General features: G+C 43.4%; 1 protein-coding gene across 5 annotated transcripts in view; it reads left to right on the top strand.

Moving 5' to 3' along the window:
• The window catches only part of LOC139368001 (coiled-coil serine-rich protein 2b), a 115,877-nt gene extending 101,895 nt beyond the window's left edge, over positions 1–13,982 (top strand). For 2 of the 5 annotated variants that reach the window (XM_071106469.1, XM_071106470.1), the window contains exon 10: positions 7,821–13,982. In XM_071106469.1, the coding sequence (XP_070962570.1) occupies positions 7,821–8,345 (525 nt within the window). In that variant the 3' untranslated portion in view covers positions 8,346–13,982. Of the gene's footprint in view, positions 1–686; positions 727–7,820 lie in introns of all 5 variants that reach the window. The other 3 variants (XM_071106472.1, XM_071106473.1, XM_071106471.1) reach the window with 3 other exon arrangements.
• The last annotated feature ends 1,462 nt before the right edge of the window (positions 13,983–15,444 follow it).

Below are 15,444 nucleotides of genomic sequence, written 5' to 3' on the forward strand. Positions count from 1 at the left end.
ATACGATGCCGTCCTATGTTACCTCCTTCTGTACACGAGAGATTAGTGCATCATTGAATACATCCATTAAACAGCACAGAATGCCTATTTCTGAACGGTACCAAACATGCCTGAGTGCATATGGTACAGATATACCAAACATTCTTGTGTCTATGGTACACATGTAGTGATGCCTGTGTGTGTATTAGGGTTGGGCTGATATATTATTACATAAATGGAATATCGTGATATTTGACATTGTTGATATTGTGGAGTGCAAGACAATATATAATGACTATACTCTATTTGAACTTTACAAATCAAAACTGTATCATTATGTTGAAAATGAAGTCTAAATAGATTAACTAAGCCTTATTTTTTCACCAAAATAAGATTATTTAATGAGAATGCAACCATAATATCATAAATAAGGACAAAAATGGCACAGCCTTGAATTTTGTAGTCATATACGACAGAGCTTTTATAGTGTGTAATGTACACATGTAACGAACATTAGTCTTGTTGTGTGTAGAACGTGTGTGTGTGAATGGATCTGTGAAAATCAATGGTTGCAGAATGGACTGGTGACCCTCCATCCATTCCAGTCTCCTGTCACTCTAACCTGAATCACTCTCTTCCTCTCTCTCTCTCTCTCTTCTTCCTTGTTGTTTCTCTCCCTCTGCCTCTCCCACACTGCCCTTGGCAAGGAGTGGAACAGCTAGTGCATTACTTCAGAGATACGGCGTGGTACAGTAGCCTTTCAGATTACTTTTAACCCCTCCTTCCTTTTCTCCATTTCCTCCATCCATCCTGTCTGCATGATGAGGAATGCCTGGTCCTGGTCTGATGATTCCCCTATCTGTCCTGTGTCTGGCGTTGTTGTCCCTCCCTGGCACATTCCCACTCTGAACAGTCCATCTGTAGTGTTTCTATCAGACCATCCTGCATCGCCTGCACTCTGTCGACAATTCACATCTTCTTCCTCCTACACTCTTCATCTTCCACCCACCCACCCTCTCTCTCTCTCTCTCTCTCTCTCTCTCTCTCTCTCTCTCTCTCTCTCTCTCTCTCTCTCTCTCTCTCTCTCTCTCTCTGTCTCTCTCTCTCTCTCTCTGTCTTCCAATTCCTTCCACCTTCTCCCCTACATGTCTGGCCTTGCATCCCTCCACCTTTCTACATTTTACTCTGTAGTTATTTAGTAGCTGCTTCTTTCCAGATAACATTGAATATTCATGCCTGAACATTTTCTGGAAAACAAAATCTATACTGTGACTGATTTGAACAAATATACTGAACAAAAATATGAATGCAACATGCATTTGACTGAGTTACAGTTCATATAAGGAAATCAGTCAATTGAAATATATAAGGTCTTAATCTATGGATTTTACTTGACTGGGAATACAGATACAGTTGAAGTCGCAAGTTTACATACACTTAGGTTGAAGTCATTAAAACTCATTTTTCAACCACTCCACACCTTTCTTGTTAACAAACTATAGTTTTGGCAAGTCTGTTAGGATGTCTACTTTGTGCATAACACAAGTAATTTTTCCAACAATTGTTTACAGACAGATTGTTGACTTATAATTCACTGTATCACAATTCCAGTGGGTCAGAAGTTTACATAATTTAAGCTGACTGTGCCTTTAAACAGCTTTGAAAATTCCCGAAAATTATGTCATGGCTTTAGAAGCTTCTGATAGGCTAATTGACATAATTTTAGTCAATTGGAGGTGTACCTTCAAACTCAGTGCCTCTTTGCTTGACATCATGAGAAATTCAAAAGAAATCAGCAAAGACCTCCACAAGTCTGTTTCATCCTTGGGAGCAATTTCCAAATGCCTGAAGGTCCCACGTTCATCTGTACAAACAATAATACACAAGTATAAACACCATGGGACCACGCAGCCGTCATACCGCTCAGGAAGGAGATGTGTTCTGTCTTCTAGAGATTAATGTACTTTGGTGCGAAAAGTGCACATGAATCCCAGAACAACAGCAAAGGACCTTGTGAAGATGTTGGAGGAAACAGGTACAAAAGTAATTGTATCCACAGTAAAGCGAGTCCTATATCGATATAACCTGAAAGGCCGCTCAGCAAGAAAGAAGGCTTTCGACTCTGTCAATCACCATATTCTTATCGGCAGATTCAGTAGCCTCGGTTTTTCTAATGACTGCCTTGCCTGGTTCTCCAACTACTTCTCAGACAGTGTTCAGTGTGTCAAATTGGAGGGCCTGTTGTCCGGTCCTCTGTCAGTCTCTATGGGGGTGCCACAGGGTTCAATTCTCTTGCTGCGGGCGATTCCCTGATCCACCTCTATGCAGACGACACCATTCTGTATACTTCTGGCCCTTCCTTGGACACTGTGCTATCTAACCTCCAAACGAGCTTCAATGCCATACAACACTCCTTCAGTGGCCTCCAACTGCTCTTAAAACGCTAGTAAAACCAAATGCATGCTTTTCAACCGTTCGCTGCCTGCACCACGCCTGACTAGCATCACCACCCTGGATGGTTCCGACCTAGAATATGTGGACATCTATAAGTACCTAGGTGTCTGGCTAGACTGTAAACTCTCCTTCCAGACTCATATCAAACATCTCCAATCCAAAATCAAATCTAGAATCGGCTTTCTATTTTGCAACAAAGCCTCCTTCACTCACGCCGCCAAACTTACCCTAGTAAAACTGACTATCCTACCGATCCTCGACTTCGGCGATGTCATCTACAAAATGGCTTCCAATACTCAGCAAACTGGATACAGTTTATCACAGTGCCATCCGCTTTGTTACTAAAGCACCTTATACCACCCACCACTGCGACCTGTATGCTCTAGTCGGCTGGCCCTCGCTACATATTCGTCGCCAGACCCACTGGCTCCAGGTCATCTACAAGTCCATGCTAGGTACAGCTCCGCCTTATATCAGTTCACTGGTCACGATGACAACACCCACCCGTAGCACGCGCTCCAGCAGGTGTATCTCACTGATCATCCCTAAAGCCAACACCTCATTCGGCCGCCTTTCCTTCCAGTTCTCTGCTGCCTGTGACTGGAACGAATTGCAAAAATCATTGAAGTTGGAGACTTTTATCTCCCTCACCAACTTTAAACATCTGCTATCTGAGCAGCTAAACGATCGCTGCAGCTGTACATAGTCTATCGGTAAATAGCCCACCCAATTTATCTACCTCATCCCCATACTGTTTTTATTTATTTACTTTTCTGCTCTTTTGCACACCAGTATCTCTACCTGCACATGACCATCTGATCATTTATCACTCCAGTGTTAATCTGCTAAATTGTAATTATCCGCCTACCTTCTCATGCATTTTGCACACAATGTATATAGACTCTTTTTTTTTTCTTCTAATGTGTTATTGACTTGTTTATTGTTTACTCCATGTGTAACTCTTTGTTGCTGTCTGTTAACACTCCTATGCTTTATCTTGGCCAGGTCGCAGTTGTAAATGAGAACTTGTTCTCAACTAGCCTACCTGGTTAAATAAATGTGAGAAAAAAAAAGAAGCCACTGCTCCAAAACCGCCATAGAAAAGCCAGACTACGGTTTGCAACTGGCATTGGGACAAAGATCCTACTTTTTGGAGAAATGTCCTCCGGTCTGATGAAACAAAAATAGAACTGTTTGTCCATAATGACCATCATTATGTTAAGAGGAAAAAGGGGCTTGCAAGCCGAAGACCACCATCCCAACCGTGAAGCACGGGGGTGGCAGCATCATGTTGTGGTGGTGCTTTGCTGCAGGAGGGACTGGTGCACTTCAGAAAATAGATGGCATCATGGATATATTGAAGCAACATCGCAAAACATCAGCCAGGAAGTTAAAGCTTGGTCGCAAATGGGTCTTCCAAATGGACAATGACCCCAAGCATACTTCCAAATTTGTGGAAAAATGGCTTAAGGACATCAAAGTCAAGGTATTGGAGTGGCCATCACAAAGCCCGGACCTCAATCCCATAGAAAATGTGTGGGCAGAACAGAAAAAGCGTGTGCGAGCAAGGAGGCCTTACAAACCTGACTCCGTTACACCAGCTCTGTCAGGAGGAAAGGGCCAAAATTCACCCAACTTATTGTGGGAAGCTTGTGGAAGGCTACCCGAAACCTTTGACCCATGCACGTAGTCTCCGATTGTGAGGCCGGTTGAGACGTATTTTGGAATAAATGAAACAAACCTCACCATGAGGAATTGGCTATCCAAATTTGGGATATGTGGAGAAATCACTTTGCAAACGTCTACAGCAATATAACAAAGAACCCAGAACAAAAATGTATACAAGATAAATTACAAATCCTTGAATCAGCAGTCAAAGACTATCAGAATCCTGTGGATACCCCAATTACAGAAGAATAATTATTGGAAAAACTATGCACTCTCCAACCCAAAAAGGCCTGTGGTGCTGATGGTATTTTAAATGAAATGATCAAATATACAGGCCAAAAATTCTAATTGGCTATACTCAAACTCTTCAACATTATCCTCACTGCAGGTATTTTCCCCGATATTTGGAACAAGGGATTGATCACACCAATCTATAAAAATGAAGACAAATTTGACCCCAGTAATTACAGAGGAATTTGCGTTAACAGCAACTTGGGGAAAATTCTCTGCAGTATTATAAATAGCAGACTACATAATTTCCTTGACGAACACAACGTCCTGAGCAGAAGCCAGATTGGATTTCTAAAAAATTATCGTACAACAGACCACATTTACACCCTCCACACTAATTGATAAACAAGTAAACCAAAACAAAGGCAAAATCTACTTGTGTTTTGTAGATTTCAAGAAAGCATTTGATTCAATTTGGCACGAAGGTCTTTTTTATAAACTAATAGAAAGTGGTATTGGAGGGAAAACATATAATTTTATTAAATCAATGTACACTAAAAACAAATGTGCGGTTAAAATTGGCAACAAGCAAACTGACTACTTCTCTCAGGGACGAGGAGTGAAACAGGGCTGCCCATTAAGTCCAACACTATTTAACATCTACATTAATGAATTGGCAAAAACATTAGAAAAATCGGCAGCACCTGGTGTCACCCTACACAACACTGAAATCAAGTGTCTGCTGTACGCAGATGACCTGGTGCTGATGTCTCCCACTAAAGAGGGGTTACAGCAGCACCTAGATCGTCTTCACAGGTTCTGTCAGACCTGGGCTCTGACCGTTTACCTAAAAAAAACAAATATAATGATATTCCAAAAAAGGTCTGGAAATAAGGATGACAAATATAAATTCTATTTGGACACAGTTCTATTAGAACACACCAAAAACTACACATATCTAGGGCTAAATATCAGCAACACAGGTAGCTTTCAAATGGCTGTGAACGAGCTGAGAGACAAAGCAAGAAGAGCATTCTATGCCATTAAAAGGAACATTAAAATAGAAATTCCAATTAGAATCTGGTTCTAAATGTTTCATTCAGTTATAGAACCAATTGCTCTATATGGCAGTGAAGTATGGGGTCCAATCTCTAATAATGAATTTACCAAATGAGACAAACATCCAATCGAAATACTGCATGCAGAGTTTTTCAAGACTGTATTGCAAGTGCAAAGAAAAACTCAAAATAACGCATGTAGAGCAGAATTGGGCCAATACCCCCTCCTCATTCGAATAGAAAAAAGAGCCATCAAATTTTACAACCATCTAAAAACAAGTGACCCCAAAACATTCCATCACACAGCTCTACAATGTCAAGAGAGTCCCCTCAGCCAGCTGGTTCTGAGGCTCAGTTCACCAACTCAAACCAACCCCATAGAGCCTCAGGACAACACTCAGAAAATCTGGCCCAACCAAATCATTACAAAACAAAAATTAAAATATATCACCTATTGGAAAGACCCCACAAAAAAAATCAAAGTATGGGATGGGGTGGACAAGCGGAACACTCTGGATTTGGTAATTGAGAGGTACTCTTCATTCACCCACGCATGCGCTTCAGTGTCCCTTTCTGACTGTGTGTGGGGGGGGGACAAGGTGAATCCCTCCTTGAAACACCTGCTGGGCTTTATAAACCAGACTCTCCTCCTCTCCAGTGCTGCGTTGGGCTCCAGAAAGCCGTGTCACCTTTCATTAGCTACCGCTCCCTAATCCCCCGCGAGTTGTCATCCATTATTTATGAAGCCTCGTCCGAGGGCCAGAAACCCCCCCACCCCCACGTCTTCAGGCGTCATCCCCTCCATCGCAGACTTTGAAAAGTGCCTGGCAGTCATAACAGTCTGCTGTCCAGTAAAGGGGGCAGGGGGACACCTTCTTACCTGACTGTCTGGACTCTGGAGGAAAGGGATGTTTTTCCTGTTGAAATAACCCCAGGGCCAACAGAGCAGCATTGACATTAAAGCCAGAGATCGGCCCAATAGGTAGCGTCAGGGGGAGTGTGGCGTTGTATAGAAATGCTGCTTAGCACAATGCTGGGGGATAGGCTGGGGGGGAGGTGGTGTAGTATACAGCGGTGGCCACAGGGTGGCAGTGTGGACTAGTGAATTCGTCTCCATAGTCAATGAATGGCGGTGAGAAGAAGAGGGCTGATCTGGCGGAGCTTTGAGACGTCTGATCTGCTAAGATGTCGAAGCTCAACGCTAGCTGTGTGAATGTTTCCATACATAGATCTCTGTGCAATGTATCAAAAGGATAACTGCACCTGTGTATGGTTCCTCTCTCCCAGACTTCAGTGTAATGTAATTGAGAATGATGTAATGAAACGGAAGGCACTTGTATGATTGCAGACTGTGTGTCGGATCTGTTTAGATCTCTATCTATTGTTAAACTAACATGATAAACACCTCCGAAATAGAAATGAAGTCGTCACCTTGCCTTGCAATTGGGATTTGTTGCTGTTTTTGCAGGTGTAAAAAAGAAACATCTTCCACCTGCACTGGCCAGCCTCCCACCTCCCTCCCACCCCCCAAACAGACGAATCATCTGACAGAATAATTCCCTTTGAGTCAGCCAGCCTCGATCTAGTGCTTCCTCTCCTCTTTCCCTTTCCTCTCTCTCGCTCTCTCGTTCTCACTCTCACTCGTCTTTCTATCATTCTCTCTTATCTCTCTCTTTATCTCTTTCTCTCGATCTCCCTCTTGCTCTCTCTGTCTCATAGTCTGATTGACTGACAGGCGTGTATGAGGCAGGGCTGCCGCCATGTTCCCCATTCAACAAGCAGCGTTAAATGTTAATGAGCGGGCTGAAGTGGGCCCCCGATGTGCACACCCTAACCTTTCTCTAATTGAGGATGTGCTGGCATAGCGGCACACCGGGGCACCTTGTTACGCTGGTGCCTGGCGGCCAGACACAGCCCGGAGAGCTACTGTCATCCCATGTCTTCCTTATTTTTCAGCAGCGAAGCGACGTGTGGTATGGTGTTGCGGAGGTGAGCGAGTCGGCAGGCAGGAGGGGAGGGCTCTTTTGATGGTGACCTCCCCCACCCAGCCTCTGCAGTGGTACATCAGTGATGATAAGTTTAGAGAGAGATGACTACTGTACTGTAGCACGCGGCCTGGCTGCTGTCTCCAAAGAGTGCCCGGAATCAAAGCCCCAATCTCCTACGGCGTTTCATGTGTTGAATGCGCGCAATTAGTTTCTCTCTCTACAGTCATGAAAAAAGGGAGAGGCGCTACAGTACACAGTGTCTAGCCTCGTGGGAATTGTAGGCTTGTTGTGCAACTGTTAGGTGAAACAGACTGGACAAAATATTTTGGTTTCGCAAGCCGAAGAACAGAAATGATTTATGATGGTGTACAATGGTTCATGCTGTAGTTTGTTTATATACAGTTTTAGATGCTTATCGTATGTTGTTTCTCTCCTCCCCCAGCCTCAAATACTACAGCCTTCCAGACCATGGCCCAACAGCGTGCAGCAACCTCAACCCCAGGAAAGACTAACAAGCTCAGCCCACACCGAGGCCCCCCGAGACTCCTCCAACCCAGGCTGTGGGGACCCGGCCAAAATTATTCCTGCCCTTAGCCTCCCGCCCTCCCCCGGCTCTCTGAAAACAGCCTCCATCCCTAAAAGGCCACATGAAGGCCCCATAACCAACTCCACCCAGACGTCCATGGCAGGCTTCCCCAGGGTGGTGAGAGGAATCCAGTTTAGGAGCAGTCTCAGGCCGGGCTTCACAGCTCCACAGTCCAGGCTGCTCCCACCTCCCTTCAGAGGTCTGCCCTGCTACAGCTCCCAGGCCTCTGCCTCCTCCCAGGGCCCTGCACTGCTGGCCTGCCCCCGGACCAAAGCACCCAGACAGACTCCAGGCCTCAGAGAACCAGAGATTGGCGGGCTCAAGGCCAGAGGTCTAGTCCATCCCAGCCTCTTACGACTTCCCAAGCCAAAGAGCCACTGACTGCTATCTCTCAACTCTCAAACATTGCCATGTAGCAAGACCACTCAGCACCACCTTCTACCCATTCAAACCCAAAAGATCTAACTTCTTCTAAAGGCTTCCAGGCCTCACCTCAGCAAGGTTACCGTGTCTACCCTGTAAGAATGGAAGACTTGTAGATTATATCCGAAATAACAAACTAGGTGATTCAAGCCCTGAATGCTGATTAGCTGACAGCCGTGGTATATCAGACCGTATATGGGTATGACAAAACATTTGTTTTTACTCTTCTAATTACGTTGGTAACCAGTTTATAATAGCAATAAGGCACCTCGGGGGTTCGTGGTATATTTCCAATATACCACGGCTAAGGGCTGTGTGCAGGCACCCCGCGTTGCATTGTGCTTAAGAACAGCCCTTAGCCGTGGTATATTGGCCATATACCACACCTCGGGCCTTATTGCGTAAATAAATATATGACCCCACAGACTATTTTAGCTCGCCTGCTGCGCTTCCAGTAAGACTCACTCAAGGTCCGAAATAAAATTGACCCGTGTACATTTGGTATCGGCCTTATACAAAGGCGTCAAGCATAACACAATAATTGTTTTTCCCCTCCAAAAGCACGCTTCAGTAAAATCTATCAAATCAAATCAAATTGTAGACCTTACCGTGAAATGCTTACTTACAAGCCCTGTACAGAGTGCAGTCTAGATCAGTTAAATGCACATATTGTTTGTGTGAAATGTTGTTTCAAAGTGTGAACTTTCAGGATGCTTGACACTTTTACAGTCCCTCCAGAACTTTTACTCTCTGGCCAAAACGTGTCCCAGATGATGGTTCCTCATGCATACGTACACCACAACATATCCCAGATGATGGTTCCTTATGCATACCTACACCACAACATATCCCAGATGATGGTTCCTCATGCATACGTACACCACAACATATCCCAGATGATGGTTCCTCATGCATACATACACCACAACATATCCCAGATGATGGTTCCTCATGCATACGTACACCACAACATATCCCAGATGATGGTTCCTCATGCATACGTACACCACAACATATCCCAGATGATGGTTCCTCATGCATACGTACACCACAACATATCCCAGATGATGGTTCCTCATGCATACGTACACCACAACATATCCCAGATGATGGTTCCTCATGCATACGTACACCACAACATATCCCAGATGATGGTTCTGCGTGCGTAGGTACACCACAACATATCCCAGATGATGGTTCCTCATGCATACGTACACCACAACATATCCCAGATGATGGTTCCTCATGCATACGTACACCAAAACGTATCCCAGATGATGGTTCTGCGTGCGTAGGTACACCGCAAGTACAACTATCTCACCTTAATATAGCATTTAGGTGCCCTAATACTAGTTGACTTACTGAACTACTACATGATACCTGTATGCAGTTGTTGCGCTTAGTATAGCTATTGACCTGATGTACTCTCTGAACAGTGTCCTAGATGAATGAAGACAATATTATAACACAGAAAAACGGTTACAGGAACAGAGAATCCCTTTTGACTTGAGCGGGGAACACTTTTAGAAGTGCAGATATTTTGGTTATATAGACTAGAGAATATAGTTATATCAGATATTGTCCCTCTGGCTAAACTGGGGAGATTCTAACAGTTGTGTTAGGTTCTAAAGTTCCCCTTGCCACTTCTCAGTATTACTTCTCTCCTTTGTTCTTTCTGCCTTGCGTGTTTTGGTGCATTCTCAAATGTAGCTGTAGCGACCACTGTCTACCGACAGTCTGTCTGTCTTGTCCGTTGCAGTTGGATTGAGACACAGGGATAACAGCGATCCATCCAGAGGAGCCATCTTGTGCAGTTGGTGCTCTGACAGAGCTGTCTTTGTTTCCCCGTGCTTCCGTAATGAGAAGGTCTAGTTTGGTCTGTAGGAAGAGGCCTCCTACACTCTACTGTAATGACGCTGCAGAAGAGAAGAGCTCCGCTTCTAGATGTGCTTCAGGCCAGGGCCCTTAATAGAAGGGGACAGAAAGAAAGAAAAATAAAGAAAAGGTCCTAGCATGAAACAATATTGCTGTAATAGTGTGCAGGCTTGTGGTGACCATGTGATTCCGTAATGGTGTCGAGTCGGGTCCAGTTGGCATGGTTACGCGGCCGAGTGGCACAGCAGAGGGATGTGTTGATGTCAAGTGGTTGAAGCACATGCTCAGTGTGTCCCTGTCGACAGCAGGGCCAGACTCATTCCTACGGTATAACACCCACCCTCCATGTCTTCTACCACACCTTCTTCTCTCAGTCCTTCCCCCAAGGGTCTCATTGAGTGTGTCACAGTGGGCCAGCGTGTCAAGGAGGGTAGAGAGGGATACGACTCTCAGTCCTCTTCTTCAAAGCCATAATGTCTAACTACTTCCTGGTCCGTCGCTATGTTTAGTCCTAGAGAGCTTTAAGTAGGAGCCTAATGGGTGCCATTTATACCCTTGACCGATCAGGTCCTTATTTCCCTTATGTCATAACTGACCTTTTGATCCCAAGTCTTCTGATTGGTTGGCTCAGCATACGTTGTAGAATGCTCTGAGAGGAACAACATCACCCAGTCAACACAGTCTCAAAGATAAGATTGAGAATGCCTCTTTCTGTAACTTAATTTGGTCATTCTTCTTCCCCCACTAAAGCTTCCCATGCTTTTCTATGCAACACAGTTGTGCCCTACTCATGGAAGATAAGTCTCATTGGTACATAGTTGTGGACAATGTGCTGTTGGCCTTCATGTACCCCTCTCATTATGATCCTATGTTAAGCCAGCTGTAAAGTATACTTGATATCCCAAGCACTTGTCTTGCTGCCACACAGCTCTTGAAGTATTTGTCTTCCCGTTTCTAAATGATTGAAAGCCATGCCCCGTAAAGGTCATGTACCCTTGTGTTATATTTGTCAAGCGTTTCGAAGTACATTCGGCAGCATTCCTATCCTGGTTCCAGATCTGTTTTTTTCTGACTCCATCGCTGTCATTGTCAAGCCAAACGTGTTTGGCATGATGATGAGTGTAAAGGAGTTGGCATGATACACAAACAGACTGGCAACAGCAACCCCACAAAGTATGTACATGACATCACTCCCAATGGTCCCGGGACATGAGAAATGTCACTCCAAATCAATTCTCCTATTTGGAATGCAAGGTTGCTTCCCCATCCCACCCAGAGAAGAACAACATACTTTTTATACATTTAATCTCTTCAAATGATAAACAAACAATAAACAAACTACTATTTGAGGACCTGTAGGGATGAGACAGAGATGAATTTAATCAATTCCTGTTTGACAGTGAGAGTCCTTGATTTAAAGGATTTAGAATATTCAGGGGTGGAAATGTTTTTTACATTAACGAGATCTTAACAGAAGCTCAACGTATTTACCTCTGAGAAGTTCTCACCCAAACCCCCCCAAAATAGTGACCTAAAGTTATTGAAAAGGGTTGCGATTTATTAATAATGCATTATTATTTTCCGGTTGTCTAGCTTTGCCTTACCATAATATGGTATGTAGATTGAACAAAAAACTTGCCCTCGAATTGACTGTACGGTCAACAGGATAGAATAAGGTCATGGAGCAGCAATGCTCTTCTTGTGTATTACAAAAGTGCCTGCTGTTGTGACTTCAATTCTCGTGGTCCTGAACATTTGGTGTGATCTCCATCTCTCTGATTAAACTAGGACCATATAGATAGTTGGGTATGTAGATGAGTGAGTGTTCCTCTTGGAGGAATGGAAGAGTACGGTAAGAGTAGGCCCAACTGTGTTTGCTGAAAGGAGAGAGTGAGTCTGCCTTGGGTTCACAGGTATATCCCTTTCTGTATCCCCCCGCCCCTCTACAGGGTTCAACACAGGGTTATAAGTTATGCCCGCGCAGCCTAGCAGATGTTAGAATGCCAGTCACACTTAGTATTTACTGTCACAGGCTCACTCTCAACACATTCTGACTGGGGAGGGCAAACCTGTTTGTGTCTCTTTCTCACTACAGTAGCATTCTCTGTAACACAGGCCAGGTTAGTGGAGCTACAGTACTGTATTTTGAAAAAGCTCGCCAAGCTATGCTTCCATCGCTGACAGCTTGCATGCTTTGATGCTCTCTGGTGTGCCTCCTCTTTCTTGTAAGCAGTCTTGAGGAGATTTGTCTCTGTGTTGCCGTCTCTTTCCGACTTCCCAAATCTCAGCTTTAAGGCTCTTTTTACTAGCTTTTTTAAATTTATGCATTTTTATTGTATTATTATTTTAGAAATGCTGAAACTGTAGTTTCATTGATGAAATGACATTGTAAACAGTGGGATGTGTTTCCCGCTCATAACCATCTGTTCAGTTAATGTTCTTCATTATTTCATCAGGGTGGTCTTAAACACGGTCTGCTTCCCAAATGGCACCCTATGCCCTTTTATAGTGTTCTGCTTTTGACCAGAGCCTTATGAGCCCTGACGTTCCCAAAGTAGTGCACTATATAGGGATTAGGGTGCCGTGTGGAACGCGGCAACTATCGCACCAGGCAGACAATGGTTGTGTCCGAAATCTGTTTTGCCTGCTACTTCCTAAAACGACATACTGCATACTAATCATTCTACAGTACATACTATTCAGAACGTACTGTTTAGTAAAAATTTATGCAGATAGTGAACAACACATATCTGAGAATGCGTCAAGGAATGCACAATTGTGTTTGTTAGAGTCTGTCCCCTTTTTCTGATTATCTGCCGTTGTCAAAAACATGTGGCTCTGAAAAGACAATTCTCGTCCTCAATAGCATGCAGCTATTCATACTAGATTAAAAGCCGAAATTAATACCACATCCTGGCATGTAAAGCAAACTACATTTTCGAAATATCACATACTATAAAACGCTCTATTTTCGCATACCTAATCAGCCTGCCATTTAGAACGCAAGTACAAATATTTGGACACGGCCGATATGTCTCCTCGCTACCAGTAGAACCTCTACTGTAGAAGGACTCCTGGTAGGATAATAGAAAAATGAACCAGTTATCTTCTAGGTGGAAAGGGTTCAGTTTGGGGTGCATAATCTTTCGCTTTGTTGTAGTCTAATATTACTGCTGTAAACATACAACTCCATAACACGAGTATATTCAATATGCAGTACTGTATGACGTACTGTCCTGTTCAAGTCCTTCACCTCGCCAGCCATCACATTGACTGTACAGTAGAACTTGTTTTTCTCACCTATGACTAAAAATGGAGAGAGTCTGCTCTGAGGATCGGTTTCCTCGTGTGTTTTGTGTTAATCTTCCTGCCAATTCTGTTTTACTTCCGTGTTTGCTATACTGCTATTTAATTTGTGCAATACGATAACGATTGAAAACATACTGTTGTACACAATGCTAATTATTTATATGTATATGACATACATTATCTATATCTGTGTGTAATTGTCACGGAGTTCTTGAGCTTGTCAAAAAAAAGAGAAAGCTCAATCTGAAATGCACTTTAAATTATTGTGTTGAGAGACTTGGAACAGGAAGGAATGAACTTGAAAATGTATTTGAACTGCTTTCTGTTTAGATCTGGCTCCTTTTTGCTGTGATATCTGAGGCTACGGAGTGGCTGAGTGCTCAAATAAAGACTGCACCAAATCTACATTGAGTCTGGTGTGTGTCGCTCTCTCACTATGGGGTTGGTGGTTGTGACAGGATGGTATGAAATGATTGGATGAGGAGAGAGGGGTGTGTACAGTAAGAGAAGTGGTGGAACACGAGGGTGGTAAGAGATTGTGGGAGTCGATAGGCTAGGGTGAGGTAAGAGGGGTAGAGATGATGGCATTCTTTCACCCAGGATTTGAGTAGTATAAAATAGTATAAAGACCCACCACCCTATTTTACAGTAGGTGGGGTTATTTTCTGCTCATGCATTCTCATTTTGACGCCAAACCCACCACTGGTGTGCGTGGCCAAAGAGCCATATTTTCACGTCCTTCAACAAATGTAAACACCTGATTTGCTAAACGGCATTGGCACTTGGATTGGAACCAGTGCTTTGGTCAGATGACAGGAAAATAAAGCTCTTTGCCCACGCACACCAGTGGTGGGTTTGACCTCAAAATGTTTTGGTGCTATTTTGTTTCCACTGGTCCTGGGGCCCTTGTTAAGGTCAATGGCATCATGAACCTGTACCAGGACATTTTAGCCAAAAACCTAGTTGCCTCTTCCAGCAAGACAATAACACCAAGCAGACAGAATCCACAAAGAAATGTTAATTGGCCTCAAAATCAACATTTTGGCCATCTCAGTCTCCGGACTTGAAACCCTTTGAAACTTGTGGTTTAACTCCATGCATCTGGAAGGATTCTGTATGGAGGAATGATCTATGATCCCTCCCGATGTGTTCTCCAACTCATACAACATTTTAGATAAAGACTCAGTGCCGGAAGGTGAGGTATTGAAAAACAGGTGTCAATAAGTTTGACCTTTTGAGGAAAAAATAATATTACTTGTTAAACCAAATATCTTTCGCAGAGAAATTCAAATACAATTTTATTGGTCACTTGCATATATTTTGCAGGTGTAGCAAAACACTTGTTTTTAGCTCCAACAATGCAGTAATACTTAACAATACACACAAATACTAAAAATACAAAAAAAGGAATTATATCAGAATGATTGTCAGTCCGGAATAGAAATATATATTTATATGAAGGTGTGTATGGACAGTATATTATTAGAAAAGGTGTGTACACACAGTTTCCCGTGTGTATCAAGAATGGTCCACCACCCAGAGGACATCTAGCTAACTTGACACAACTGTGGGAAGCATTGGAGTCAACTGGCCAGCAACCCTGTGGAATGCTTTCAACACCTTGTATAGTCTATACCCTTACGAATTGAGGCTGTTCTGAAGGGCAAAAGGGGGTACAACTCAATTTTAGGAACATGTTCCTAATGTTTTGTACACTCAGTGTACATATGAAGTGGGTTAAACAGTATGTTCACATTATTAAAGTGACCAGTGTTCAATGATTATGTACAGTGCCTTGCGAAAGTATTCGGCCCCCTTGAACTTTGCGACCTTTTGCCACATTTCAGGCTTCAAACATAAAGATATAAAACTG

This window comes from Oncorhynchus clarkii, chromosome 16 (assembly GCF_045791955.1).
Source record: "Oncorhynchus clarkii lewisi isolate Uvic-CL-2024 chromosome 16, UVic_Ocla_1.0, whole genome shotgun sequence".
NCBI classification, from domain to species: Eukaryota; Metazoa; Chordata; class Actinopteri; order Salmoniformes; family Salmonidae; genus Oncorhynchus; species Oncorhynchus clarkii.